Source organism: Myxocyprinus asiaticus, chromosome 2, assembly GCF_019703515.2.
Source record: "Myxocyprinus asiaticus isolate MX2 ecotype Aquarium Trade chromosome 2, UBuf_Myxa_2, whole genome shotgun sequence".
NCBI lineage: Eukaryota > Metazoa > Chordata > Actinopteri > Cypriniformes > Catostomidae > Myxocyprinus > Myxocyprinus asiaticus.
In genome coordinates this window covers 2,069,443-2,097,084 of record NC_059345.1, presented here as the reverse complement: position 1 = coordinate 2,097,084, position 27,642 = coordinate 2,069,443, and the positions used below count along the sequence as shown (strand labels likewise).

Here is a 27,642-nt window from a genome sequence, read left to right as displayed (position 1 = left end):
TAACATGTGTATTTTGTCTTACTGTACTGGCAGAGTTTTTATAGTCAAAACAAGTGAAAAAAATCTACCAGTGCTGAAGAAGTAATCCAAAGTACTTAGAATACGTTACTGACCTTGAGTAATACATTATAGGAATACATTACAAATGACATTTTACAGCATGTATTCTGTAATCTGTAGTGGAATACATGTCAAAAGTAACCCTCCCAACCCTGCGTACTACACTTACTACTTCTGCCATGTCTGTCTATGGTGGAAAGAGTAAGAGAAAGTAGTATGGTAGTATACACTTGGATCGCTCAGTTACAGAACAGTGTGTCACGTGAATGATCACTGGTCAATAAGACCAGATAAGGAAATATTTAGGTCAATATCATGCTTTTAAGAGTCTTTCAAAACAATGGAGAAACATGCTTTTTGCCATGGCAGGCTGTAGTTCCAGCATCTACCAGCAGGGGCTAACAGGGTCCTGCTAACCAACTGGTTATGAGAACTGAATTTAACACCATAAATGCCATTGGGTGGTTTTTGAAATCAAAAGTGATTTTTGTACACAAAGTTTTACAAGAAGAAGAAAGTACACAACTTTAAGTATCTCCTTTCTCTCTGATCCCTGCTCACACTCTTTGAATGTTATTTTCAATGTAAAACATGTAAATAGATGTCATCAAAGATGTGTCACTGGCATTAATGTAAATAGAGTACAGCACGTTCTTTTGAAACTGAGAAAATACAAAAGATTCCACACTGTCCCTGTGTAGAGCAGTTTGAGGATTTGTACATTTGTGTGATAATTCTTTGGTGTATCATCATGACGAGTGATGTGCTCTTGGTGCTTTTATCAGGTCAGTTTTATTTTGGAATTGTGAGTTTTTCCCAAATATTAAAAACCTTAACATGAGTAAGAATAAGAAATAATTTATCTTTAGCCAATTTGTGCATTTGCACTTTGGCATCTGCTAGTGTATAGACACATTAGATCATTTTTTTTAAATTATGTTTTAATGTTTTATTAGGGCTAATGGTTTTGATTTTGTCAAATGAAACCCAAAAGAGTGTGTCACTATTAAAACTACCGCTGTATTTTATGAGTTACAATGCATATACAAAGACAAACCTCAAATTCTGCATTGCAATTAGTTTGTCTAAACAATAGGACTCGACAATTTATTTAATGCAAATTAATAAAAATAGAAAATAAAAATTCTACTGTGGAAAACATTGTTTATGCCATTTCCTGAAAAAAATTAAATAAAATAAAAATAAAAATACATAAATATTGAGATATATGATAATATTTTTTTTTTTTTTTTTTTTTAATGTCTGAAAAATAGATATAGAATTGTTTTATCTGTGTGGCACAAACAAAATACACAGTTTTTGGAGCAGATAACATAAAGATTTTTTTTGTAACAGGTTGATCATAATTTTGTTTTAAAAAAGCTCTGGTTTATTACTAACGTAGGCCACAATAATATTTCAGAATAAGTTACAATAAGCATTTTATTCATTGCTTTGGTTTATAATGGAGGATTAAAAGAATAGTTCACTAAAAAAACAAAAAACAAAAAAAAAAAAAAACAGATTTTGTCATTTATACACCTTCTTGTGACTTTTTTTCTTCTTCTGTGGAATGCAAAATGTGATTATATAATTATATAAATCTAGGCTGCTCTTTTCCATATAACGAAAGTAAATGGGGACTGGGTCTGTCAAGTATCTTGAAAGTATCAAAAGTGGTCCAAACAAATTGTGCGCTGTATTCCAACACTTCTCAAATGCTAAATCCAGCAAGGGCCGGCCTGTCCTATCAGCAATACAGGCCTTGTGCCGTGATGTGCCGGGCGCCCCACAAGAAGGTATTTAAACAATTTAAATGATATTAAATTATATTTAGCACTGCTAATATATTTACAACCACTTTGTAATGTCACAACCTTTTTGTCTGTACAAAAAAATAACAATAAAAAATGTAAACCTTTTCTGATCAAGAAATAACACTTTTCTCTTGGTTATGAAAGCTGATTTTAAAACCATAGAGTGTTCAAAATTGTTTTAAACAACCCAAAGTTTTTTTTGTTTTTTTTTTTAAGAAAAGGAGTGTGGACAACATTTAGTATCTCTTTTCTCTCTGATCTCTGCTCACACTCTTTGAATGTTATTTTCAATGTAAAACATGCAAATAGATGTCATCATAGATGTGTCTCTAGCATTAATCTAAACACTGATAGCACACATACATCACATGATGTGTGTGTTTATATCTGGAAGATGTATTTTTTATGTTGTTTGCTCATCTGAAATACGTCTATAAGACATTTCTTCTCGGATGTCAATCAGACATTCAGCAGACGTCTTTGAGACCATTTTGATTTAGAATGTTTGTAAATCTGATCTTTGTAAGATGTTCAGGAGATGTTTATTAAAATGTGATGCTTTCCAGATGAAAAGATCTAAAACAGACATCTTGGAGACGTATGTGTGCTATCTGGGATTAGGCAGATTGTTCAGCAGCATTGGTTTATTTGTTTTTCCCAAATGCTAAAAACACGAGTAAGAAATTAAGGTTTCAAGGACACAGACAAGGTTCACTGTCAGTTTTAATTTTAACAGTCTTTACGTGGCAATTGACTGTGAGAAAAAGGCGCTTAATATGCAATAACACAAAAGAGGCTAGAATAATGCACTCTATATAAGTAATGATGAAATATAACAATAAAATTAAAATAGACAATGACAAAAATGTCAAAACTTGAGAATGAAATGTATCTCTGAATTACACAATTAATGTAAATATTGTAGGCTATACGTGTATGAGATAGCTAATAGAACTAAAGACAGTAAACACAATAAAATACCTTGTATTTCATAATTCCATCATATATATATATATATATATATATATATATATATATATATATATATATATATTTTTTTTTTTTTTTTTTTTTTTCATTATTTAACTACAGATCATTTAGCCTAAATAGATGAGATTGGTTAGCAGACATTTGCTATGCATGACATCGTTCACTCATTCATTATTCCCTATTTAGTGAATGCCACATATTGCACTATATAGGCAGTTTTGGGCTGGTCAGAAGGGAACTAACCACTAGAAAGCTTAAGACTGGTTGATTAAATTCTCCTCTGGTTGGTCAATGACACACAGCTGTCACAGAAAGATAAAATATTTGACACGCTTTCAGTACATGGTCAATAAAATCATTATATATATATGCATGATTACAGTTGGACAGATGCAAACTTCTTCTCCAAAAGCCCAAAGCTTTTAAACGGGACCGATTTGTTTACCCAGCCACACCCAAGCAACTGCCTAGTTCACCTGTATATACATACCAGCCCTGTTTATGGTGCTTTTTTGTCATTTTGGAGCTTGACAAACCCACACAGTCCACATTCACTTTCATTATATGAAAACGAGCAGCTAAAGTCTATGGTGACAATGACACAGGTACTTTGAATATAATCTTTGGAAATTTCCACAACAGTTTTAAACCATTAAAAGCACAAAATAGTACAAAAATCAGAAAACACGGAAAACTAAAAATAAAACAAAAATGGCTGGTTGGTTTTGATCTGTAAACATTTACTGATCAAGAAACAACACTGTTGTGTATAAGAACTGATTTTAAAAGAATAAGAGCCTCTTTGAGTACAAAAGTCAATTTTGTTTCCACAAACACCCATACGTTTTTCAGGAAAAGGAGAGTAGACAACTTTAGGTATCTCTTTTCTCTCTGATCTCTGCTCACACCCTATGAATGTTATTTTCAATGTAAAACATGCAAATAGATGTAATCAAAGATGTGTAAAACAGAGAAAGTACAAAATGTATCAGACGTCTTGTTCCTGCTGTGGCCCACACTAACCATAATGTACAGCTTTTGGAACAGATGACATAAACAAGATTTTCAACAGATTTTTAATAGCAATACAATTACAATTCAATAAAATAAAACAAGAAAAGTATTGTCTATTACTAACTTAGATAATAATAGAATAAGTGCTTAAATAGCAAGCATTTTTAGGGGCCAAGCCATGAAATGGGCGAAGCCCCTATTGTAAAAAGTTGTGGAATTCGGCACACTAATAGAGGAGAGTCTGAACATTCCTGGTAGCAAATTTGAAGTCTCCATCTCAAATCTTCTAGTGCCTTCAACAGGTCAAAATTGCAATTATGTTGCAATTACATTTCTGCTTATATTGCTCAGTAAGGGCTAGAAACATTATTCCTTTTTCCTCTGATTCGAAACCATTCCTGAAAATTAGCCTTTCAAAGGTGGGCGACAAAACAGCAAGTGAGGCTGTACTGTATCTCGGGAACACTTTTGCTTTTTGACACGAAACTTAAAATTCCACCACAATGACCTAAGAGTGTATGCCCAGTTTGTGGACAGCATCACCTAGTGGTGAAAAATAAATATTTTTGCTTATAACTTTTGTATAATTTGGCCTAAAATCATCAGACTGGTCTCTTTAGATTGCTTGAGCCATACAGAGTTTAACGATACCCAATATGTCTGTGTTGGCCATATTTTGTGTCTGCCATTTTGCATTTGGCAAATTCAAACAGTTTGGCATATCGAGATAAAACTTGAGATGCGTCATCAATACCATGCACTTAACAAAATTAATAAATATGCTTTTTTATTATTTTTTCTTTTTATCCCCCATTCTCCCCAATTTGGAATGCCCAATTCTCACTACTTAGTAGGTTCTCGTGGTGGCACGGTTACTCACCTCAATCTGGGTGGTGGAGGACAAGTCTCAGTTGCCTCCGCTTCTGAGACCGTCAATATGTGCATCTTATCACGTGGCTTATTGTGCATGACACCGCGGAGACTCCCAGCATGTGGAGGCTCATGCTACTCTCTGCGATCCACGCACAACTTACCACGTGCCACATTGAGAGCGAGAACATCTAATCGCGACCACGAGCACACCTTAGTGAGGGTAGAGTCACATGACTCTACCCTCACTAGCAACCGGGCTACTTCTGCTAGAAATCTTGTCCAATCTTCACCAAATTCCAATCTTATGATCTTCAGACCAAGCTGCACAAAAGTTTCTATTTATATTTTTGATATTCCAAATCGTTGTCGAGAAATGACCTCCAAAATGTGATGGTGAGGGTGCAAACTGCACGTGAGGCTGTATCTTTATAACACTTTGAGCTTTTGAAACGAAATGTGGCACATGTTATCACTACCATATCCTGAGGCTACCTGAACATTTTGGGGACAATGACTACTGGTCAAAAGTTATAAGAAATTGTATGGTGGTACAAGTAGTAATTAGAACCCAAGCACTGAAAGTGCAGAGACCCTATTGTTCTTCTAAGGATTATTATTAGGGCCCAAGCACTGAAAGTGCCGAGGCCCTATTGTTTGTCTAACAATTATTATTATTATTATTTTCAAGGTTGTCTGTACTTTTGAGGTACATAACATGCGTGAAAACTCTTGAAATTTTGCACACACATCAGAGTCATCGATCATTAGCGCTGGGCAAAGTTCAAGTCAAGTCAAGTCAGCCTTTATTTATAGAGCACATTTAGAAATAACAGAAGTTGACCCAAAGTGCTTTACAGATCAATCAAGTAAATATACATGAACAGAATTATATACATACAAAAAATGATAATAAATAAATAGATACAATTAAAAACTGCATCAAATATTTTCCTCATTTAACCTATTAAAAAGTCATATTCAAATGCTAAAGAATATAAATACGTTTTCAAAGAGGATTTAAAAATGGCTGTTGAAGAAGCTGACCTCACATGGAAAGGCAGACTATTCCAGAGTTTAGGACCTACCATAGAGAAGGCACGTTCACCCTTAGATCTATAGCAACAACAAGGAACCCTTGTCCAAGGAACAAGGGCTCTGTAGCTCCCCCTTCAAAATGTTCACCTACAGACACCGAAATTGGTATATATATATAGTTATGATCAAGCCAAACATCTTTCATACTTTAAGTCATTAGCTCACCCAACAGGAAGTCAGTCATTTTGGATTTGGGCTCTGAACTTTTAAAAACTCTTAGGGGATTCATATGACTGGCATCAAATTTGTGCAACATCATGCCAAGACATTGTAGATGCTCAATTGTGAATGGATTTTTTTATATTTTGAACGGTGTCGCCATGGCCAAGCAATACATTTATGGCAAAAAATGGAAAACAGGAAGAGCCTTGTATCTTCTCTGTGTATTGTGTGATTTTGACGACAATTCAGCTGTATGTTTGGTTATGAGGGCTGATCACATTGATGTGGCTATTATGAGTCATGGTCATAGCACCACTAACTGGCAGCAGGAAGTATGGCACTTTAAACAGACTTTGAAATAGCCCTCTTGTGTTTACATGAATTGCTTCAAAATTCTTTAGAATAATTTCAAGACACTGCTGATGTAAAATTGTAAAGGAATATTTGATATCTTAAATACTGTTGCCATGGCAGCTCATTAATTGTTATTATTCATTTCTTCCTATATTTGGGTGTTTTTGAGGCACTTGGCATGCTTAAATTTTCATAAAATTTTGCACACACATCAGAGTCGTCGGCCATTAGGGCTGGGCAAAAGGAGGGGGGGCATGCAGCGGGGGCTCTGTAGTGCCTCTTATAAAATGTCTTGTAAGACAGCCTCTGTAGCATCCCCATTTACACCTAAAGTTACCAAACTTAGTACAAATATAGTTCTCATCGAGCCGGAAAACTTTCGTAATTATAGTCATTAGGTCCACCCAACAGCAAGTCGGCATTTTGTATTTTATTTAATATTGCAGTCTCTGAAATTTTTAAATACTCCTATTAGGTGGTTCATGAGACTGTCACCACATTTAGACAACATTATGCCAAGACATTGAAGATGCTAAATTGTGAACAAATGTTGATATATCGATGGCGTTGCCATGGTGAGGCATTAAATTAATGGCGAAAAATGGGAAACAGGAAGTGTCATTCTGTGTGCAATGTGTGATTTAGATAAAAAAAAATTAGATGCATGTTTAGTTTTGGGGACTAATTTCATGGATTTGACTATTTTTGGTCACAGTCATAGCACTACCACCTGGCAGCAGGAAGTGTGGCTCTTAAAACAGACTTTAAAATAGTTCTCTTATATTTACTCAAATTGCTTCAAAATTGTTTTGAATAATGTCCAATGCCAAAGGCATGTGTCAACCTTGCATTATTTTCCAAAAGCCGCCAGGTGGAAATGGACCTGTTGTGCTTAGGCCCGTCATTGCTGCTTGCAGATATATTTACTATTTTTTTTTAAATGCTAACCAAAAATCATCATGGTTACTGGTGTAACCTCCGTTCCCTGATGGAGGGAACGAGACGTTGGTGTCGATGTAGTGACACTAGGGGTCACTCTTGGGAGCCCGAGACACCTCTGGTTTTTGATAAAAGGCCAATGAAAATTGGCGAGTGGTATTTGCATGCCACTCCCCCGAACATACGGGTATAAAAGGAGCTGGTATGCAACCACTCATTCAGGTTTTACGCTGAGGAGCCGATATAAGGTCCGGCCATTTCAGCGGGTAGTTCAGCGTTGTGGCAGGAGGGACCAACGTCTCGTTCCCTCCATCAGGGAACGGAGGTTACACCAGTAACCATGACGTTCCCTATCTGTCACTCACTCGATGTTGGTGTCGATGTAGTGACACTAGGGGTCTCTATACAAAACGCCACAAGGCTGAACGGTGTTACGTGAACTGGCAGTGTGCGGTGGGCAGACTTGCTGTGTGCCTCATAGCCAGCACACCAGGTCAACACGTAACCTCCCCCAACACAGTTATGAGTGTCGAACGGCCCTTTTTGGGGACAAGTCGACTACCCAAAGATAGAGACAGGCTTAACCCAGTCGTGGCCTCTTTCCCCTTCTCTTTTTCCACTCCCTAAAAAAGAAGGGGGATTATCCAACTGGGCCACCAGGTCTAGTAGGGGGGTGTCCCTCCCAAGGGGAGGACACCGCGGAGACCACACCTCGCCCCAAGAGAGGGGGGGATATTTAAGTGGAAGAATACATCACATGGTCTTTCCAACCATGTGGAGAGCCTTCAAGGTAGATCCTGCCCAATGGAGGAGGAGTTACTACAACATGGAGACTGGGGCAGAGGGGCTCTGCCCAAGGAAGACGCAGTTTGCCAGCAGGGAAATGAATTAGCGGAAGATATAGATTGCATGGGGTTAGACTTACAGGGAACCGCCACATGCGGAGCACCTACCCCAGAACCGGGCTCTTAGTTAGTGCATGTACTGGGCCGGCAGCGAGTCTCTCTGAAAACTCGACTGCCACAGGGCTCGGAGGAAGTCAACCAGGGAACAACTTTTGTGAACACTACTGGGAATTAACAGCTCACGTCTTCAGCTCAAAAGGAGGTGGAAGGCACTATGTGCAAGCAATACACCCGGCCGGCTATCCCGGGCTTATCCGCTTGTGTTGCGTGCCACTACCTGGGACGAAACCGGTTCCACCCGGAGGTTGTAGAACCTTGCAAAGGTGTTAGGTGTTGTCCAGCCCGCTGCTCTGCAAATGTCTGTTAGAGAGGCACCTCTGGCCAGGGCCCAAGAAGCCTTTACACCACGGGTAGAATGGGCTCGTAGCTCTACCGGGGGCGGCATGTTTTGGGCGAGATATGCCATAGTTACGGCATCAATGAGCCAGTGGGCGATCCTCTGCTTGGAGACAGCGCTTCCTTTCCGCTGTGCACCAAAGCAGACAAAGAGCTGCTCAGGGACTCAAAAATTCTGCGTGCGATCCAAATAGATGCGTAAAGCGTGCACCGGACACAGCAACCACAGGGCTGGGTCTGCCTCCTCCTGGGGCAGCGCTTGCAGGTTCACCACCTGGTCCCTAAAAGGAGTGGTGGGAACCTTGGGCACATAGCCCAGTCGGGGTCTCAGGATCACTTGAGAATAGCCCAGACCGAACTCCAGGCACGTTTCGCTGACAGAGAATGCTTGCAGGTCACCTACCCTCTTGATGGAAGTGAGTGCAGTCAGGAGGGCAGTCTTCAAGGAGAGTGCCTTAAGCTCGGCTGACTACAAAGCTCAAAGGGGGCTCTCTCTAGACCCTGAAAAACTACAGAGGTCCGATGAGGGAACGAGGCACGGCCTGGAGGGATTCAGCCTCCTGGCACCTCTTAGGAACCTGATGATCAGATCATGCTTCCCTAAGGACTTACCGTCAACTGCGTCATGGTGTGCTGCTATGGCAGCAACGTACACCTTCAAGGTGGAAGGGGACAGCCTCCCTTCCAACCTCTCTTGCAGGAAGGAAAGCACTGATCTGACTGCACATTTCTGGGGGTCTTCCCGATGGAAAGAACACCACTTAGCGAACAGACGCCACTTAAAGGCATACAGGCACCTCGTAGAGGGAGCCCTAGCCTGAGTGAACGTGTCTACCATCGCAGGTGGGAGACAGCTTAGGTCTTCCACGTCCCATCCAGGGGCCAGACATGGAGATTCCAGAGGTATGGGCGCGGGTGCCGGATGGTGCCCCTTCCCTGAGAAAGAAGGTCTTTCCTCAGGGAAATTTTCCCGGGGGGAGCTGTCGCGAGGAGCGTGAGGTCCGAGCACCACGTCTGGGCGGGCCAGTAGGGTGCTTACCAGGACGACCTTCTCCTCGTCCTCCCTGACCTTGCACAGGGTCTGTGCAAGCAGGCTCACTGGGGAAAAACACATATTTGCGAATGCCAGGGGACCAGCTGTGTGCCAGCGCGTCTATGCCGAGGAAGGCCTCGGTCAGGGCGTACCAGAGCGGGCAGTGGGGAGGATTCTTGGGAGGCGAACAGGTGCACCTGTGCCTGTCAAATCGACTCCAAATCTGCTGGACCACCTTAAGGTGGAGTCTCCACTCTCCCTTGAGGGTAACCTGTTGTGACGGCACGTCCGCTGTAGTGTTGAGGTTGCCCGGGATGTGAGTGGCTCGCAGTGACTTGAGGTGCTGCTGACGCCTTTGGAGGAGACGGCAGGTGAGTTGTGACATACAGCGGGAGCGCAGACCACCTAGGCGGTTGACATATGCTACCGCTGCCGTGCTGTCCGCCCGAACTAGCACGTGCTTGCCCTGGATCAATGGCCGGAACCTCCGCAGGGCGAGCAGAATTGCCAGTAACTCGAGACAGTTGATGTGCCAACGCAGCCGTGGACCCATCCAGAGGCCGGCGGCTGCGTGCCCATTGCAAACAGCGCTCAGCCCATTTTGGAGGCATCTGTCGTGACCACGATGCACCTGGAGACCAGTTCTAGGGGACACCTGCTCATAGAAACGAGATGTCGGTCCAAGGGCTGAAAAGACGGTGACAGACCGACGTGGTTGAGTCCTGTGGTGAGTCCCATCTCGGGACTCAAGTCTGGAGCCAGTGCTGAAGCGGCCTCATATGCATCAACCCGAGCGGGGTGGCCACCGCCGAGGATGCCATATGCCCCAGGAGCCTCTGAAAAAGTTTCAGTGGAACCGCTGTTTTCAGTTTGAAAGCCTTCAAACAGGCCAGCACCGACTGGGCGTGATCGTTCGTAAAGCACGCCGTCAAGGAGACTGAGTCTAACTCCAAACCGAGAAAAGAGATGCTCTGAACCGGGAGGAGCTTGCTCTTTTCCCAGTTGACCCGAAGCCCTAGTCGGCTGAGGTGTGAGAGCACCAGGTCCCTGTGTGTTGAGAGTGAGCTAAGATTAGCCAGACGTCGAGATAGTTGAGAATGCGAATGCCCACCTCCCTTAACGGGGCAAGGGCAGCCTCTGCGATCTTTGTAAAGACACGACTCGGACAGGGACAGGCCGAAAGGGAGGACTTTGTACTGATACGCCTGACCCTCGAACGCGAACCGCAGGAAGGGTCTGTGTCGAGGAAGGATCGAGACGTGAAAGTACGCATCCTTCAGGTCTACCGCCGTGAACCAATCTTGATGCCGGACGCTCGCTAGAATGCGTCTTTGCGTCAGCATCTTGAACGGGAGACTGTGTAAAGCCCGGTTCAGTACTCGCAGGTCCAAGATTGGCCGCAACCCATCGCCTTTTTTTGGTACAATGAAGTAGGGGCTGTAAAACCCTTTCTTCATCTCGGCTGGAGGGACAGGTTCTATCGTGTCCTTCCGTAGGAGGGTAGCGATCTCCGCGCAAGGTAGCAGCGTTTTCGTCTTTCACCAAGGTGAAGTGGACACTGCTGAACCTGGGCGGATGCCCGGCGAAGTGAATCGTGCAGCCGAGTCGGACGGTCCGGACCAGCCCTCGTGACGGATTGGAAGGCGTAAGCCATGCGTCCAAGTTCCGCGCAAGGGGGACCAAAGGGACAACGTCATCAGATGTACCGGCAGGTGGGGCCTTGCGGCGGGGCGGAGCACGAGGTGCCACACCACGTCATGGCCGTACTGAGTCCAAGGACATTGAAGCACCTACCTGGCTCTTTGTGACCACCCCCGGAACAGCCTGGGACGGGGGAGGAAGAGGCCTGTCCTCGTGACCCGTGGAGACTGTCACATCTGGGGCGGATTTGTGTCACAGCTGGGCGCTCAGGGTGGGAGACCGCCGCTGGAGTGCCAACCTGCCAAATGGAGTGGTGGACGGTGGTTGTGATGCCAGCCATACACACTGGATACGTGACCCAGGGAACAAGGAAACCACTCTTGCTGAGCTCTTGAGTACTACAGCCACTTGGGCATGCAGCGCAATTAAATGCAAAAGGTAACAAAAAGATGAAGATCTGCTTACCAGCTCCAGAACAGTGGGTTTCATCGTCCCTGGGTCGCCCGTCTCAAGGGCGCTTTGAAGCCTTTCACGGGTTCTGGGCGGCCGCGAGATGGGTGGTGTCTGCTTCCTGCGGTGGGCTCCATGCCAGGGCCGGCCCGAAGGGGCGGGCTGCGGCAGAGCCGGTGCAGTCACCGCAGGGGGACGCCCTTGGCGATGAGTAGATGGGGTGCGGGATCTTGAGCCGCGCAGGGGCGGGATATGCCGGCTAGCATCCATCTACTGCTCTACCATCGAGAACTGCTGGGCAAAGTCCTCGACAGTGTCGCCGAATAGGCCCGCCTGGGAAATGGGGGCAGCAAGGAATCGTGTCTTGTCGGCCTCACCCATCTCGACCAGGTTGAGCCAAAGGTAGCGCTCCTGGACCACTAGTGTGGCCATCATACGTCCGAGAGACCGCGCCATGACCTCCGTCGCTCGGAGAGCAAGGTTGGTTGCCGAGCGCAGTTCCTGCATCAATCCCGGGGCGGAACTACCCTCGTGCAGTTCCTTTAGCGCCTTGGCGGACTTGCAGGAGAGCCATGGCGTGCAGGGTGGAGGCGGCTTGTCCAGCGGCACCGTAGACCTTGGCCATCAGAGACGACGTAAACCTACAGGCCTTGGACGGGGGCTTTGGGCACCCACGCCAGGTGGTGGCACTCTGCGGGCATAGGTGCACCGCGAGCACCTTTATCCACCGGGGGATTGCCGAATAACCCTTGGCCACCCCACCATCGAGGGTAGTGAGAGCGGGGAAGCTGAATAGATCGGGACCGGGCAGTAAAATGTGCCTCCCGCGATCTTGTCAGCTCTTCATGCACTTCCGGGAAGAAAGGAACGGGGGCGGGGCATGGCTTTGAGCGGCGCCGCGAGCCCAGGAACCAATCACCGAGCCGCGAGGGTTCAGGGAAGAGCGGTGAATTCACTCTAATCAACGCTCACAGCTGCCCAGGAAAGCATGTCGTCATCTCCGCATCAGCCTGTGACTGGGCGATCGACCCCGAAGGGAGGAGCCCAGCTGAGGCTTCCGACTGGACGAGCCTGCTCTCCGATGCTGCGCTCGAGAGCTCATCACTTTTGCGGGCTCCGAATAAGAGGTCGAACTCGCCGTGAGACGAGCCGGTGGACTCACCCGGAAGCCCGATCGGGGCAGACGAGCGTGCTGGGGAATGGGAGGTCCGCGGGGGGAGACCCGGCAGAGGCGGTCCCATTGGGGTCCCCAAATCGCCCCCAGTGCTAGCCGCACTGTCCTCAAACCCGTGGGTAAAAGGACTGAGGCGGGAGCCTCTGGGGTGTCTCGCTTTCTTAAGAAGGCGAGCCGCCACCGCAACGTTGCCATGGACATATTCTCGTAATGTAAACATGACCATCCACGAAAGCTGTCTCCATGTGAGCAGTGCCCAGACACGAAAGACAGTGATCATGACCATTAGAAGGCGAGAGATAACGAGCACAACCAGGAATAACACACATTCGGAAAAGCATCTTTAAAAAGACGCGTCTTTAAAAAGACGTTCTGTGTGTGCGCTATTTTAGAGAAATATATACTCTTTTAGAGGGGAAAAATGCTCTTTCAGAAAATATACTCTCTAGTTTTTCTGCCGAAGTGCCCAGGGGCGTTCTCTGCAGTGCACCAGTGCAGAGGAGGGAGAAGCCACTGAAATGCACCGTCAGATCCAGCAGAGGTGAATGAACAGTAGTATTCAGCTCAATGAGCATGACCGTTCGGCTCCGAAGAGAAAATCTGAATGAGTGGTTGCATACCAGCTCCTTTTATACCCGTATGTTCGGGGGAGTGGCATGCAAATACCACTCGCCAATTTTCATTGGCCTTTTATCAAAGACCAGAGGTGTCTCGGGCTCCCAAGAGTGACCCCTAATGTCACTACATCGACACCAACGTCGAGTGAGTGACAGATAGGGAACAACCGCATCTGGGTGAAACCATTTTTTTTTTTTTTTTTTGTGCTTTATTTGTCTTTTTTGATTTGTTGAGCTTTATTATCATGCAGTTACACACCGACATAGTGATTGATATATGTCATCATGAAACAGAGACCCTCCCCTCCAAATCCGAACACAAGTGGTCACAGGAGATGCATTTAAACAACCAGGGGTAAACAGTGATGTGTCTCATCTGAACACATGTGATCGGATCACCCAAGACGCATCGTAATATCAGGTGGAAACGAGGTCTTAAATCATATGTTGCACATAATAGTATATAACCAAAGCTATAGATCATGAAATTAAAAATGTCATGAATTTTATTAGAAATAAAAAAAGTAAAGGTGTCTTGTTCTGTGTTTTTCAGTTAGCTTACATTTTATAAGCTATCCGCTACAGAATTACTGAACCACAATATTACAAAATATATTATATATTTACACACCTTATCATCGTATATACACACCAGCAATTATGAGGGAAAATATGTGTATATGTATTTGAATATGTGTCCTGAGCAGATTTGAATCATTGGTAATTATAATAAAGTTACATTCAAAAAGTATTTAGATTACTGAAGAGATTACTTTGCATTTTATTGTCATTTGTTTCATTTAATATTTAGTCCTTTCAGATGGAAACATTTATACATATAAATGATGCAAAGTGCATTTGAACAGCAGTGAAACACTTTCTCATGATGTGTTACATTCATACGAGCAGACGGAGAAGTAAGTTTGAAGTAAGTTTGGAGCAGAAGAAATAGAAATAAACCTTGTGTAAATTATCAGCTTTACACTAAGTTAAAATGCTATTTCTAACCATTGTACAAGCACGTTACCAGACACAATCATATTTTTTTCATGTTGGATCATATTTTTCTATTTTTATTTTTTCTTGTAAGACCTTGATATTAGGGCAAAAATCATATTCTTGATAATAATTTTTGCATTGTGTTCCTGTAAAAATATCTAAAAATCATTAAAACAAGATCAGTTTGACTGATCTTGTTTTAGAAACAACACTGCATAAGATATTTCGGTTTTTCAGAGAATGTATTTTTAACATGTGTATTTTGTCTTACTGTACTGGCAGAGTTTTTATAGTCAAAACAAGTGAAAAAAATCTACCAGTGCTGAAGAAGTAATCCAAAGTATTTAGAATACGTTACTGACCTTGAGTAATCTAATGGAATACATTACAAATGACATTTTACAGCATGTATTCTGTAATCTGTAGTGGAATACATGTCAAAAGTAACCCTCCCAACCCTGCGTACTACACTTACTACTTCTGCCATGTCTGTCTATGGTGGAAAGAGTAAGAGAAAGTAGTATGGTAGTATACACTTGGATCGCTCAGTTACAGAACAGTGTGTCACGTGAATGATCACTGGTCAATAAGACCAGATAAGGAAATATTTAGGTCAATATCATGCTTTTAAGAGTCTTTCAAAACAATGGAGAAACATGCTTTTTGCCATGGCAGGCTGTAGTTCCAGCATCTACCAGCAGGGGCTAACAGGGTCCTGCTAACCAACTGGTTATGAGAACTGAATTTAACACCATAAATGCCATTGGGTGGTTTTTGAAATCAAAAGTGATTTTTGTACACAAAGTTTTACAAGAAGAAGAAAGTACACAACTTTAAGTATCTCCTTTCTCTCTGATCCCTGCTCACACTCTTTGAATGTTATTTTCAATGTAAAACATGTAAATAGATGTCATCAAAGATGTGTCACTGGCATTAATGTAAATAGAGTACAGCACGTTCTTTTGAAACTGAGAAAATACAAAAGATTCCACACTGTCCCTGTGTAGAGCAGTTTGAGGATTTGTACATTTGTGTGATAATTCTTTGGTGTATCATCATGACGAGTGATGTGCTCTTGGTGCTTTTATCAGGTCAGTTTTATTTTGGAATTGTGAGTTTTTCCCAAATATTAAAAACCTTAACATGAGTAAGAATAAGAAATAATTTATCTTTAGCCAATTTGTGCATTTGCACTTTGGCATCTGCTAGTGTATAGACACATTAGATCATTTTTTTTAAATTATGTTTTAATGTTTTATTAGGGCTAATGGTTTTGATTTTGTCAAATGAAACCCAAAAGAGTGTGTCACTATTAAAACTACCGCTGTATTTTATGAGTTACAATGCATATACAAAGACAAACCTCAAATTCTGCATTGCAATTAGTTTGTCTAAACAATAGGACTCGACAATTTATTTAATGCAAATTAATAAAAATAGAAAATAAAAATTCTACTGTGGAAAACATTGTTTATGCCATTTCCTGAAAAAAATTAAATAAAATAAAAATAAAAATACATAAATATTGAGATATATGATAATATTTTTTTTTTTTTTTTTTTTTAATGTCTGAAAAATAGATATAGAATTGTTTTATCTGTGTGGCACAAACAAAATACACAGTTTTTGGAGCAGATAACATAAAGATTTTTTTTGTAACAGGTTGATCATAATTTTGTTTTAAAAAAGCTCTGGTTTATTACTTACGTAGGCCACAATAATATTTCAGAATAAGTTAAAATAAGCATTTTATTCATTGCTTTGGTTTATAATGGAGGATTAAAAGAATAGTTCACTAAAAAAAACAAAAAAAAAAAACAGATTTTGTCATTTATACACCTTCTTGTGACTTTTTTTCTTCTTCTGTGGAATGCAAAATGTGATTATATAATTATATATATCTAGGCTGCTCTTTTCCATATAACGAAAGTAAATGGGGACTGGGTCTGTCAAGTATCTTGAAAGTATCAAAAGTGGTCCAAACAAATTGTGCGCTGTATTCCAACACTTCTCAAATGCTAAATCCAGCAAGGGCCGGCCTGTCCTATCAGCAATACAGGCCTTGTGCCGTGATGTGCCGGGCGCCCCACAAGAAGGTATTTAAACAATTTAAATGATATTAAATTATATTTAGCACTGCTAATATATTTACAACCACTTTGTAATGTCACAACCTTTTTGTCTGTACAAAAAAATAACAATAAAAAATGTAAACCTTTTCTGATCAAGAAATAACACTTTTCTCTTGGTTATGAAAGCTGATTTTAAAACCATAGAGTGTTCAAAATTGTTTTAAACAACCCAAAGTTTTTTTTGTTTTTTTTTTTTTAAGAAAAGGAGTGTGGACAACATTTAGTATCTCTTTTCTCTCTGATCTCTGCTCACACTCTTTGAATGTTATTTTCAATGTAAAACATGCAAATAGATGTCATCATAGATGTGTCTCTAGCATTAATCTAAACACTGATAGCACACATACATCACATGATGTGTGTGTTTATATCTGGAAGATGTATTTTTTATGTTGTTTGCTCATCTGAAATACGTCTATAAGACATTTCTTCTCGGATGTCAATCAGACATTCAGCAGACGTCTTTGAGACCATTTTGATTTAGAATGTTTGTAAATCTGATCTTTGTAAGATGTTCAGGAGATGTTTATTAAAATGTGATGCTTTCCAGATGAAAAGATCTAAAACAGACATCTTGTGTGTGTGTATGTGTGCTACCTGGGATTAGGCAGATTGTTCAGCAGCATTGGTTTATTTGTTTTTCCCAAATGCTAAAAACACGAGTAAGAAATTAAGGTTTCAAGGACACAGACAAGGTTCACTGTCAGTTTTAATTTTAACAGTCTTTACGTGGCAATTGACTGTGAGAAAAAGGCGCTTAATATGCAATAACACAAAAGAGGCTAGAATAATGCACTCTATATAAGTAATGATGAAATATAACAATAAAATTAAAATAGACAAATGACAAAAATGTCAAAACTTGAGAATGAAATGTATCTCTGAATTACACAATTAATGTAAATATTGTAGGCTATACGTGTATGAGATAGCTAATACAACTAAAGACAGTAAACACAATAAAATACCTTGTATTTCATAATTCCATCATATATATATATATATATATATATATATATATATATATATATATATATATATATTTTTTTTTTTTTTTTTTTTTTTTTTTTCATTATTTAACTACAGATCATTTAGCCTAAATAGATGAGATTGGTTAGCAGACATTTGCTATGCATGACATCGTTCACTCATTCATTATTCCCTATTTAGTGAATGCCACATATTGCACTATATAGGCAGTTTTGGGCTGGTCAGAAGGGAACTAACCACTAGAAACCTTAAGACTGGTTGATTAAATTCTCCTCTGGTTGGTCAATGACACACAGCTGTCACAGAAAGATAAAATATTTGACACGCTTTCAGTACATGGTCAATAAAATCATTATATATATATGCATGATTACAGTTGGACAGATGCAAACTTCTTCTCCAAAAGCCCAAAGCTTTTAAACGGGACCGATTTGTTTACCCAGCCACACCCAAGCAAATGCCTAGTTCACCTGTATATACATACCAGCCCTGTTTATGGTGCTTTTTTGTCATTTTGGAGCTTGACAAACCCACACAGTCCACATTCACTTTCATTATATGAAAACGAGCAGCTAAAGTCTATGGTGACAATGACACAGGTACTTTGAATATAATCTTTGGAAATTTCCACAACAGTTTTAAACCATTAAAAGCACAAAATAGTACAAAAATCAGAAAACACGGAAAACTAAAAATAAAACAAAAATGGCTGGTTGGTTTTGATCTGTAAACATTTACTGATCAAGAAACAACACTGTTGTGTATAAGAACTGATTTTAAAAGAATAAGAGCCTCTTTGAGTACAAAAGTCAATTTTGTTTCCACAAACACCCATACGTTTTTCAGGAAAAGGAGAGTAGACAACTTTAGGTATCTCTTTTCTCTCTGATCTCTGCTCACACCCTATGAATGTTATTTTCAATGTAAAACATGCAAATAGATGTAATCAAAGATGTGTAAAACAGAGAAAGTACAAAATGTATCAGACGTCTTGTTCCTGCTGTGGCCCACACTAACCATAATGTACAGCTTTTGGAACAGATGACATAAACAAGATTTTCAACAGATTTTTAATAGCAATACAATTACAATTCAATAAAATAAAACAAGAAAAGTATTGTCTATTACTAACTTAGATAATAATAGAATAAGTGCTTAAATAGCAAGCATTTTTAGGGGCCAAGCCATGAAATGGGCGAAGCCCCTATTGTAAAAAGTTGTGGAATTCGGCACACTAATAGAGGAGAGTCTGAACATTCCTGGTAGCAAATTTGAAGTCTCCATCTCAAATCTTCTAGTGCCTTCAACAGGTCAAAATTGCAATTATGTTGCAATTACATTTCTGCTTATATTGCTCAGTAAGGGCTAGAAACATTATTCCTTTTTCCTCTGATTCGAAACCATTCCTGAAAATTAGCCTTTCAAAGGTGGACGACAAAACAGCAACTGAGGCTGTACTGTATCTCGGGAACACTTTTGCTTTTTGACACGAAACTTAAAATTCCACCACAATGACCTAAGGGTGTATGCCCAGTTTGTGGACAGCGTCACCTAGTGGTGAAAAATAACTATTTTTGCTTATAACTTTTGTATAATTTGGCCTAAAATCATCAGACTGGTCTCTTTAGATTGCTTGAGCCATACAGAGTTTAACGATACCCAATATGTCTGTGTTGGCCATATTTTGTGTCTTCCATTTTGCATTTGGCAAATTCAAACAGTTTGGCATATCGAGATAAAACTTGAGATGCGTCATCAATACCATGCACTTAACAAAATTAATAAGTATGCTTTTTTATTATTTTTTCTTTTTATCCCCCATTCTCCCCAATTTGGAATGCCCAATTCTCACTACTTAGTAGGTTCTCGTGGTGGCACGATTACTCACCTCAATCTGGGTGGTGGAGGACAAGTCTCAGTTGCCTCTGCTTCTGAGACCGTCAATATGTGCATCTTATCACGTGGCTTGTTGTGCATGACACCGTGGAGACTCCCAGCATGTGGAGGCTCATGCTACTCTCCGCGATCCACGCACAACTTACCACGTGCCCCAATGAGAGTGAGAGCAACTAATCATGACCACGAGGAGGTTACCCCATGTGACTCTACCCTCACTAGCAACCAGGCTACTTCTGCTAGAAATCTTGTCCAATCTTCACCAAATTTCAATCTTAAGATCTTCAGACCAAGCTGCACAAAAGTTTCTATTTATATTTTTGCTATCCCAAATCGTTGTCGAGAAATGACCTCCAAAATGTGATGGTGAGGGTGCAAACTGCATGTGAGGCTGTATCTTTATAACACTTTGAGCTTTTGAAACGAAATGTGGCGCATGTTATCACTACCATGTCCTGAGGCTACCTGAGCACTTTGGGGACAATGACTACTGGTCAAAAGTTATAAGAAATTGTATGGTGGTACAAGTAGTAATTAGAACCCAAGCACTGAAAGTGCGGAGACCCTATTGTTCTTTTAAGGATTATTAGGGCCCAAGCACCAAAAGTGTGGAGGCCCTATTGCTCTAAGGATTATTATTAGGGCCCAAGCACTGAAGTGCCGAGGCCCTATTGTTTGTCTAACAATTATTATTATTATTATTTTCAAGGTTTTCTGTACTTTTGAGGTACTTAACATGCGTGAAAACTCTTGAAATTTTGCACACACATCAGAGTCATCGGTCATTAGCGCTGGGCAAAGTTCAAGTCAAGTCAAGTCAGCCTTTATTTATAGAGCACATTTAGAAAAAACAGAAGTTGACCCAAAGTGCTTTACAAATCAAGTAAATATACATGGACAGAATTATATACATACAAAAAATGATAATAAATAAATAGATACAATTAAAAACTGCATCAAATATTTACCTCATTTAACCTATTAAAAAGTCATATTCAAATGCTAAAAAATATAAATACGTTTTCAAAGAGGATTTAAAAATGGCTGTTGAAGAAGCTGACCTCACATGGAAAGGCAGACTATTCCAGAGTTTAGGACCTACCATAGAGAAGGCACGATCACCCTTAGATCTATAGCAACAACAAGGAACCCTCAAAAGAAGTTGATGAGAAGACCTGAGTGCTCTGGTGGGCGAGTAAGTGATGAGAAGGTCACTGATGTATTTGGGGGGCTCTGTAGCTCCCCCTTCAAAATGTTCACCTACAGACACCAAAATTGGTATATATATATATATATATATATATATATATGATCAAGCCAAACATCTTTCATACTTTAAGTCATTAGCTCACCCAACTTTTAAAAACTCTTAGGGGATTCATTTGACTGGCATCAAATTTGTGCAACATCATGCCAAGACATTGTAGATGCTCAATTGTGAATGGATTTTTTTTTATATTTTGAACGGTGTCGCCATGGCCAAGCAATACATTTATGGCAAAAAATGGAAAACAGGAAGAGCCTTGTATCTTCTCTGTGTATTGTGTGATTTTGACGACAATTCAGCTGTATGTTTGGTAATGAGGGCTGATCACATTGATGTGGCTATTATGGGTCACGGTCATAGCACCACTAACTGGCAGCAGGAAGTATGGCACTTTAAACAGACTTTGAAATAGCCCTCTTGTTTTTACATGAATTGCTTCAAAATTCTTTAGAATAATTTCAAGACACTGCTGATGTAAAATTGTAAAGGGATATTTGATATCTTAAATACTGTTGCCATGGCAGCACATTAATTGTTATTATTCCTTTCTTCCTATATTTGGGTGTTTTTGAGGCACTTGGCATGCTTAAATTTTCATACAATTTTGCACACACATCAGAGTCGTCGACCATTAGGGCTGGGCAAAAGGAGGGGGGGCATGCAGCGGGGGCTCTGTAGTGCCTCTTATAAAATGTCTTGTAAGACAGCCTCTGCAGCATCCCCATTTACACCTAAAGTTACCAAACTTAGTACATATATAGTTCTCATCGAGCCGGACAACTTTCATAATTATAGTCATTAGGTCCACCCAACAGCAAGTCAGCATTTTGTATTTTTTTTATATTGCAGTCTCTGAACTTTTAAATACTCCTATTAGGTGATTCATGAGACTGTCACCACATTTAGACAACATTATGCCAAGACATTGAAGATGCTAAATTGTGAACAAATGTTGATATATCGATGGCGTTGCCATGGTGAGGCATGAAATTAATGGCGAAAAATGGGAAACAGGAAGTGTCATTCTGTGTGCAATGTGTGATTTAGATAAAAAATTAGATGTATGTTTAGTCTTGGGGACTAATTTCATGGATTTGACTATTTTTGGTCACGGTCATAACACTACCACCTGGCAGCAGGAAGTGTGGCTCTTAAAACAGACTTTAAAATAGTCCTCTTATATTTACTCAAATTGCTTCAAAATTGTTTAGAATAATGTCCAATGCCAAAGGCATGTGTCCACCTTGCATTGTTTTCCAAAAGCCGCCAGGTGGAAATGGACCTGTTGTGCTTAGGCCCGTCATCGCTGCTTGCAGATATATTTACTATTTTTTTAAAATGCTAACCAAAAATCACCAGGGATGCTATATCCTGTTTCATTTAATTGAGATGGATCTGCACACAGTATTCGAACCATCGAATCAATGAATCGTATGAACCATAGTTATGATCATTTTATGGTAATTGTTTTATGGTGAGTTTTCAACCCCAATCCACTTTCATAATATGAAAACAAGCAGAGTATTCTTCAAATATTCACCTATTGTGTTTCACGGAAGACAGAAATTCACAGAGATTTCAAGATGCAGGAAAACTGTTGCTACAGTGATGCATCACATATGAGACTGCCATGCAACAGAAGAAAGGAGGAGTAAATGATGAAAGTTTCATTTTGGGTGAATTATTCCTTTAATGTTTCTCTCCACAGTTCTAAGTCTCTGTGTCAGCTCTCGTGTGTTTTACTATGTCTCTGTGCCAATGAACTGGACGGATGCTCAGAAGTACTGCAAACAATATAACACCGATCTAGCAACCATTTATGACCAGAAGGATGCTATGTTGATACAAACACAAACTATGGATTATACATGGATTGGACTGTACCGGATGAATGATAATGCTCCCTGGATGTGGTCCGATCAAAGCACCTTCAATTATAGTTCATGGTATGGACAGCCCGACCAAGTCGGTGACTTCCCAATCTGTGCAACAACTTATCCTGATGGACTGTGGGACGATTGGCCATGTGGCAATGTATTCCCTTCTGTTTGCTACAATGGTAAGTAGGTCTAGAAATGTCTTATATAAATCTAGTTTAAAACACATCTGCCAAGTTCTTAGAAATTGTATATTTGTAATTATGTTGATTTCGTATGATTTTGAATAATATATATATATATATATATATATATATATATATATATATATATATATATTAAAATAATAATAATAATAATAATAATAATAATAATAATAATAATGATTAATGACTCTAAAATGTCAGGTGGTACAGCAATCAAGTAAATACTTACACTACTCCAGCCACCTTGAGAGCATGGCATTCCAACATTTGTATGACAGATTGCTTGCTATGTTCTTCATTTGTTAGTTGCTAAAAAAATAAAAGCATCTGCTAAATGACTAAAAGTAAATGTAATTAATCATTTTCTTAAACTTTGAATACATGTAAGAACATCTTAAATCACTTTAAGTATTTAAATATATTTTTCAAAGTTAAATGTTTATTTATTTATTTATTAACAAATATTATGAATTTTACATATGTACATTATCATGAGGTTTTTGAGGGTAGGACCATTTGACATTTTAATTGTATTTTTTCAAGATTCTCTTTCAGTTACAACTCAAGTCACTGGAACAACAATGCCCTCTACAGGTAGATAACATGTATTAACCATTTACATCACATCATATGCATGCACTTCAACACGTATTGATTTTTATTTGACTTGTCTATTTTCATGTTTCTCTTTCAGTTATGACTCAATTCACTGGAACAACATCGCCCTCTACAGGTAGATTACATGTATTAACTATATACATCACAAAACATCTATACTTCAGAAACAGTGCAATGGAATGGAACAGATTGCAGGTGTTTTAAGACTTGTTTATTTGTTTAACTTAATAAAATGTTAAATTTGACAGTCTTAACCTCCTGAGACCCGAGAGTGACTGCTGTGTGCATTCCCTATCTGTCACTCCCTCGAAGTTGTGTCGATGTAGTGACATTAGGGGTCACTCTTGGGAGCCCGAGACACCTCTGGTCTTTGATAAAAGGCCAATGAAAATTGGCGAGTGGTATTTGCATGCCACTCCCCCGGACATACGGGTATAAAAGGAGCTGGTATGCAACCACTAATTCAGATTTTCTCTTCGGAGCTGAACGGTCATGCTCATTGAGCTGAATATTAATGTTCATTCACCTCTGCTGGATCTGACGGCGCATTTCAGCTGCTTCTCCCTCCTCTGTACTGGTGCACTGCAGAGAACACCCTTGGGCACTTCGGCAGCAAAACAAGAGAGTATATTTTCTGAAAGAGCTTTTCCTCCTCTAAAAGAGTATATATTTCTCGAAAAGAGCGGCACAAATGGAACATCTTTTTAAAGACGCGTCTTTTTAAAGATGCCTTTCCGATTGAGTGTTATTCCTGGTTGCGGTCGTTATCTCTCAACTTCAGATGGTCATGATCGCTGTCTTTCGTGTCTGGGCACAACCCACATGGAGGCAGCATTTGTGGATGGTTCATGTTCTCACTGCAAGAACATGACCATTTTAATTTTGTGGTCACGGCTTGCTTTTTTTAAGAAAGATGAGCTTCCGGATGAGTTCACCGGCGAGTCTGGCTTCTTGTTCGGAGCCCACGAAGATGATGAGCTCTCGAGCGCAGCATTGGAGAGCAGGCTTGTCCAGTCGGACGCAGAAGCCTCAGCTGGGCTTCCCCCTTTGGGGACGATTGCCCAGTCACAGGCCGATGCCGAAATGACGGACATGCTTTCCCGGGTGGCCGCTCAAAGCAGCCACGCCCCGCTCCAGTGCCATTCTTCCTGGAAGTGCACGAGGAGCTGACGAAGTCGTGGGAGGCACCTTTTACTGCCCGACCTCGATTCTGCAGTTCCCCCGTACTCACTACCCTCGATGGCGGGGCGGCCAGGGGCTATACGGCGATTCCCCTGGTGGATAAGGTGCTCACAGTGCACCTATGCCCGCAGAGCGCTGCCACCTGACGCGGACGCGACGAAGGTCTCGGGCGGACAATGGCCACACTAGTGGTCCAGGAGCGCCACCTTTGGCTCAACCTGGTCGAGATGGGCGAGGCCGACAAGACACGGTTCCTTGCCGCCCCCATTTCCCAGGCGGGCCTATTCAGCGACACCGTCGATGACTTTGCCCAGCAGTTCTCAGCGGTGAAGCAGCAGACGGAGGCAATCCGGCACATCCTGCCCTGGCACGTCTCAAGATCCCGCACCCCGTCTGCTTGTCACCAAGGGCGTCCCCCTGCTGTGACTTCCCCGGCTCCACAACAGCCCACCCCTTCGGCCCGGCCCCGGTGTGGAGCCCACCAAGGAAGCAGACGCCACCAGTCTCAAAGCCAGCGCCTAAGAACACATGGAGGTCCTTAAAGCGCCCCTGAGACGGGTGACCCAGGGACGAGGGAACCCACTCACATGGAGCTGGTAGAAAGACCACTCCATCCCCCAGTGCAGGGCCGGACGGAAAATCTTTTGTTGCCTTTTTGTTTGATTTAGCCGCATGCCCAAGTGGATGAGGTACCCAACAGTTCAGCAAAAGAGCAGCTTCCTTCCTCCCTGGGTCACATACCCGGTGTGTACGGTCATCACCATGACTACCGTCCACAGTTTCTTTCTTGCAGGATTGGCGCTCCAGCAGTAGTCCTTCCGCCCCTGAGCGCCCAGCTGTGGCACATAGCCGCCCCCGATGTGGCAGTCTCCACGGGTTACGAGGACAGTCTTCTTGCTCCCCCATCCCAGACTGTTCTTGGGGTGGACACAAGGAGCCAGGTAAATGCTTCAATGTCCCTAGACTCGCCCTGCCGCGAGGCCCCACCTGCCAGTACGTCTGATGATGTTGTCCCCTTGGTCCCCCTTGCGTGGAACTTGGATGCGTGGCTCGTGCATTCCAATCCATCGCAATGGCTGATCCGGACCGACCGACTCGGCTACGCGATTCTGTTCGCCAGGCGCCCGCCCAGGTTCAACGGTATTCACTTCACCTTGGTCAAGAGTGAAAACGCTGCCACCTTGCGCGTGGAGATCACTACCCTCCTACGGAAGGGCGCAATAGAACCTGTCCCTCCAGCCGAGATGAAGAAAGGGTTTTACAGCCTCTACTCATACCGAAAAAAGGCGGTGGGTTGCAGCCAATCTTGGACCTGCAAGTACTGAACAGGGCTTTACACAGACTCCCATTCAAGATGCTAACACAAAAACGCATTCTGGTGAGCGTCTGGCATCAAGATTGGTTCGCGGCGGTAGACCTGAAGGATGCGTACTTCCACGTCTCGATCCTTCCTCGACACAGACCCTTCCAGCGGTTTGCATTCGAGGGTCAGGCGTATCAGTACAAAGTCCTCCCTTTCGGCCTGTCCCTGTCTCCTTGCGTCTTTACGAAGATCGCAGAGGCTGCCCTTGCCCCGTTAAGGGAGGTGGGCATTCGCAATCTCGATGACTGGCTAATCCTAGCTCACTCTCGAGACATGTTGTGCGCATACAGGGACCAGGTGCTATCACACCTCAGCCGACTAGGACTTCGGGTCAACTGGGAAAAGAGCAAGCTCCTCCCGGTTCAGAGCATCTCTTTTCTCGGTTTGGAGTTGGACTCAGTCTCCTTGACGGCGCGCCTTACAAACGAGCGCGCCCAGTCGGTGCTGGCCTGTTTGAAGGTGTTCAAACAGAAAACAGCGGTTCCACTGAAACATTTTCAGAGGCTCCTGGGGCATATGGCGTCCTCGGCGGTGGCCACCATGCTCTGGTTGATGCATATGATCCGCTTCAGCACTAGCTCCAGACTCGAGTCCCGAGATGGGCATGGCGCCCTGGGACACATCGCGTGGCCATCACGCCAGTCTGTCACCATCTTTTCAGCCCTTGGACCAACCTCTTGTTTCTACAGGCAGGTGTTCCTTCAGAACTCGTCTCCAGGTGCGTCGTGGTCATGACAGACACCTCCAAAATGGGCTGGGGCACTGTTTGCAACTGATACACAGCCGCCGGCCTCTGGGTGGGCCTGTGACTGCATTGGCACATCAACTGCCTCGAGTTGTTGGAAATTCTGCTCTCCCTGCGGAGGCTCCGGCCGTTGATCCAAGGCAAGCACGTGTTAGTTCAGACAGACAACATGGCAATGGTAGCATATGTCAACCGCCAAGGCTGTCAGTGCTCTCGTTGTATGTCACAACTCGCCCACCATCTCCTCCTCTGGAGTCAGCAGCACTTCAAGTCACTGTGAGCCACTCACATCCCGGGCAGCTTCAACACTACAGCGGATGCGCTGTCACAGCAGGTTACCCTCAGGGGAGAGTGGAGATTCCACCCACATGTGGTCCAGCTGATTTGAAGTTGATTTGGATGGGCACAGGTGGACCTGCGGTGGTAGACACGATCACTCAGGCTAGGTCCCCCTCTACGAGGCGCGTGTATGCCTTTAAGTGGCGTCTGTTCACTAAGTGGTGTCTTCCTGACGTGAAGACCCCCAGAGATGCGCAGTCGGATCAGTGCTTTCCTTCCTGCAGGAGAGTTTGGAAGGGAGGCTGTCCCCTTCCACCTTGAAGGTGTACGTTGCCGCCATAGCAGCACACCATGACGCAGTCGACGGTAAGTCCTTAGGGAAGCACGACCTGATCATCAGGTTCCCAAGAGATGCCAGGAGGCTGAACCCCTCCAGACCATGCCTCGTTCCCTCATGGGACCTCTCTGTAGTTTTTCAGGGTCTACAGAGAGCCCCTTTTGAGCCTTTGCAGTCAGCCAAGCTTAAGGCACACTCCTTGAAGACTGCCCTCCTGACTGCGCTCACTTC

At 42.5% G+C, this 27,642-nt stretch overlaps 1 protein-coding gene across 3 annotated transcripts in view; it reads left to right on the top strand.

Moving 5' to 3' along the window:
- The first annotated feature begins 702 nt into the window (after nucleotides 1-702).
- Nucleotides 703-27,642, top strand: part of LOC127410767 (putative C-type lectin domain family 20 member A) — a 31,021-nt gene continuing 4,081 nt past the window's right edge. For 2 of the 3 annotated variants that reach the window (XM_051645994.1, XM_051645984.1), the window contains exons 1-4: nucleotides 15,468-15,610; nucleotides 22,513-22,863; nucleotides 23,431-23,481; nucleotides 23,582-23,620. In XM_051645994.1, coding sequence (XP_051501954.1) covers nucleotides 15,577-15,610; nucleotides 22,513-22,863; nucleotides 23,431-23,481; nucleotides 23,582-23,620 — 475 coding nt within the window. In that variant the 5' untranslated portion in view covers nucleotides 15,468-15,576. Of the gene's footprint in view, nucleotides 846-15,467; nucleotides 15,611-22,512; nucleotides 22,864-23,430; nucleotides 23,482-23,581; nucleotides 23,621-27,642 lie in introns of those variants that run through there. The other variant, XM_051645988.1, reaches the window with a different exon arrangement.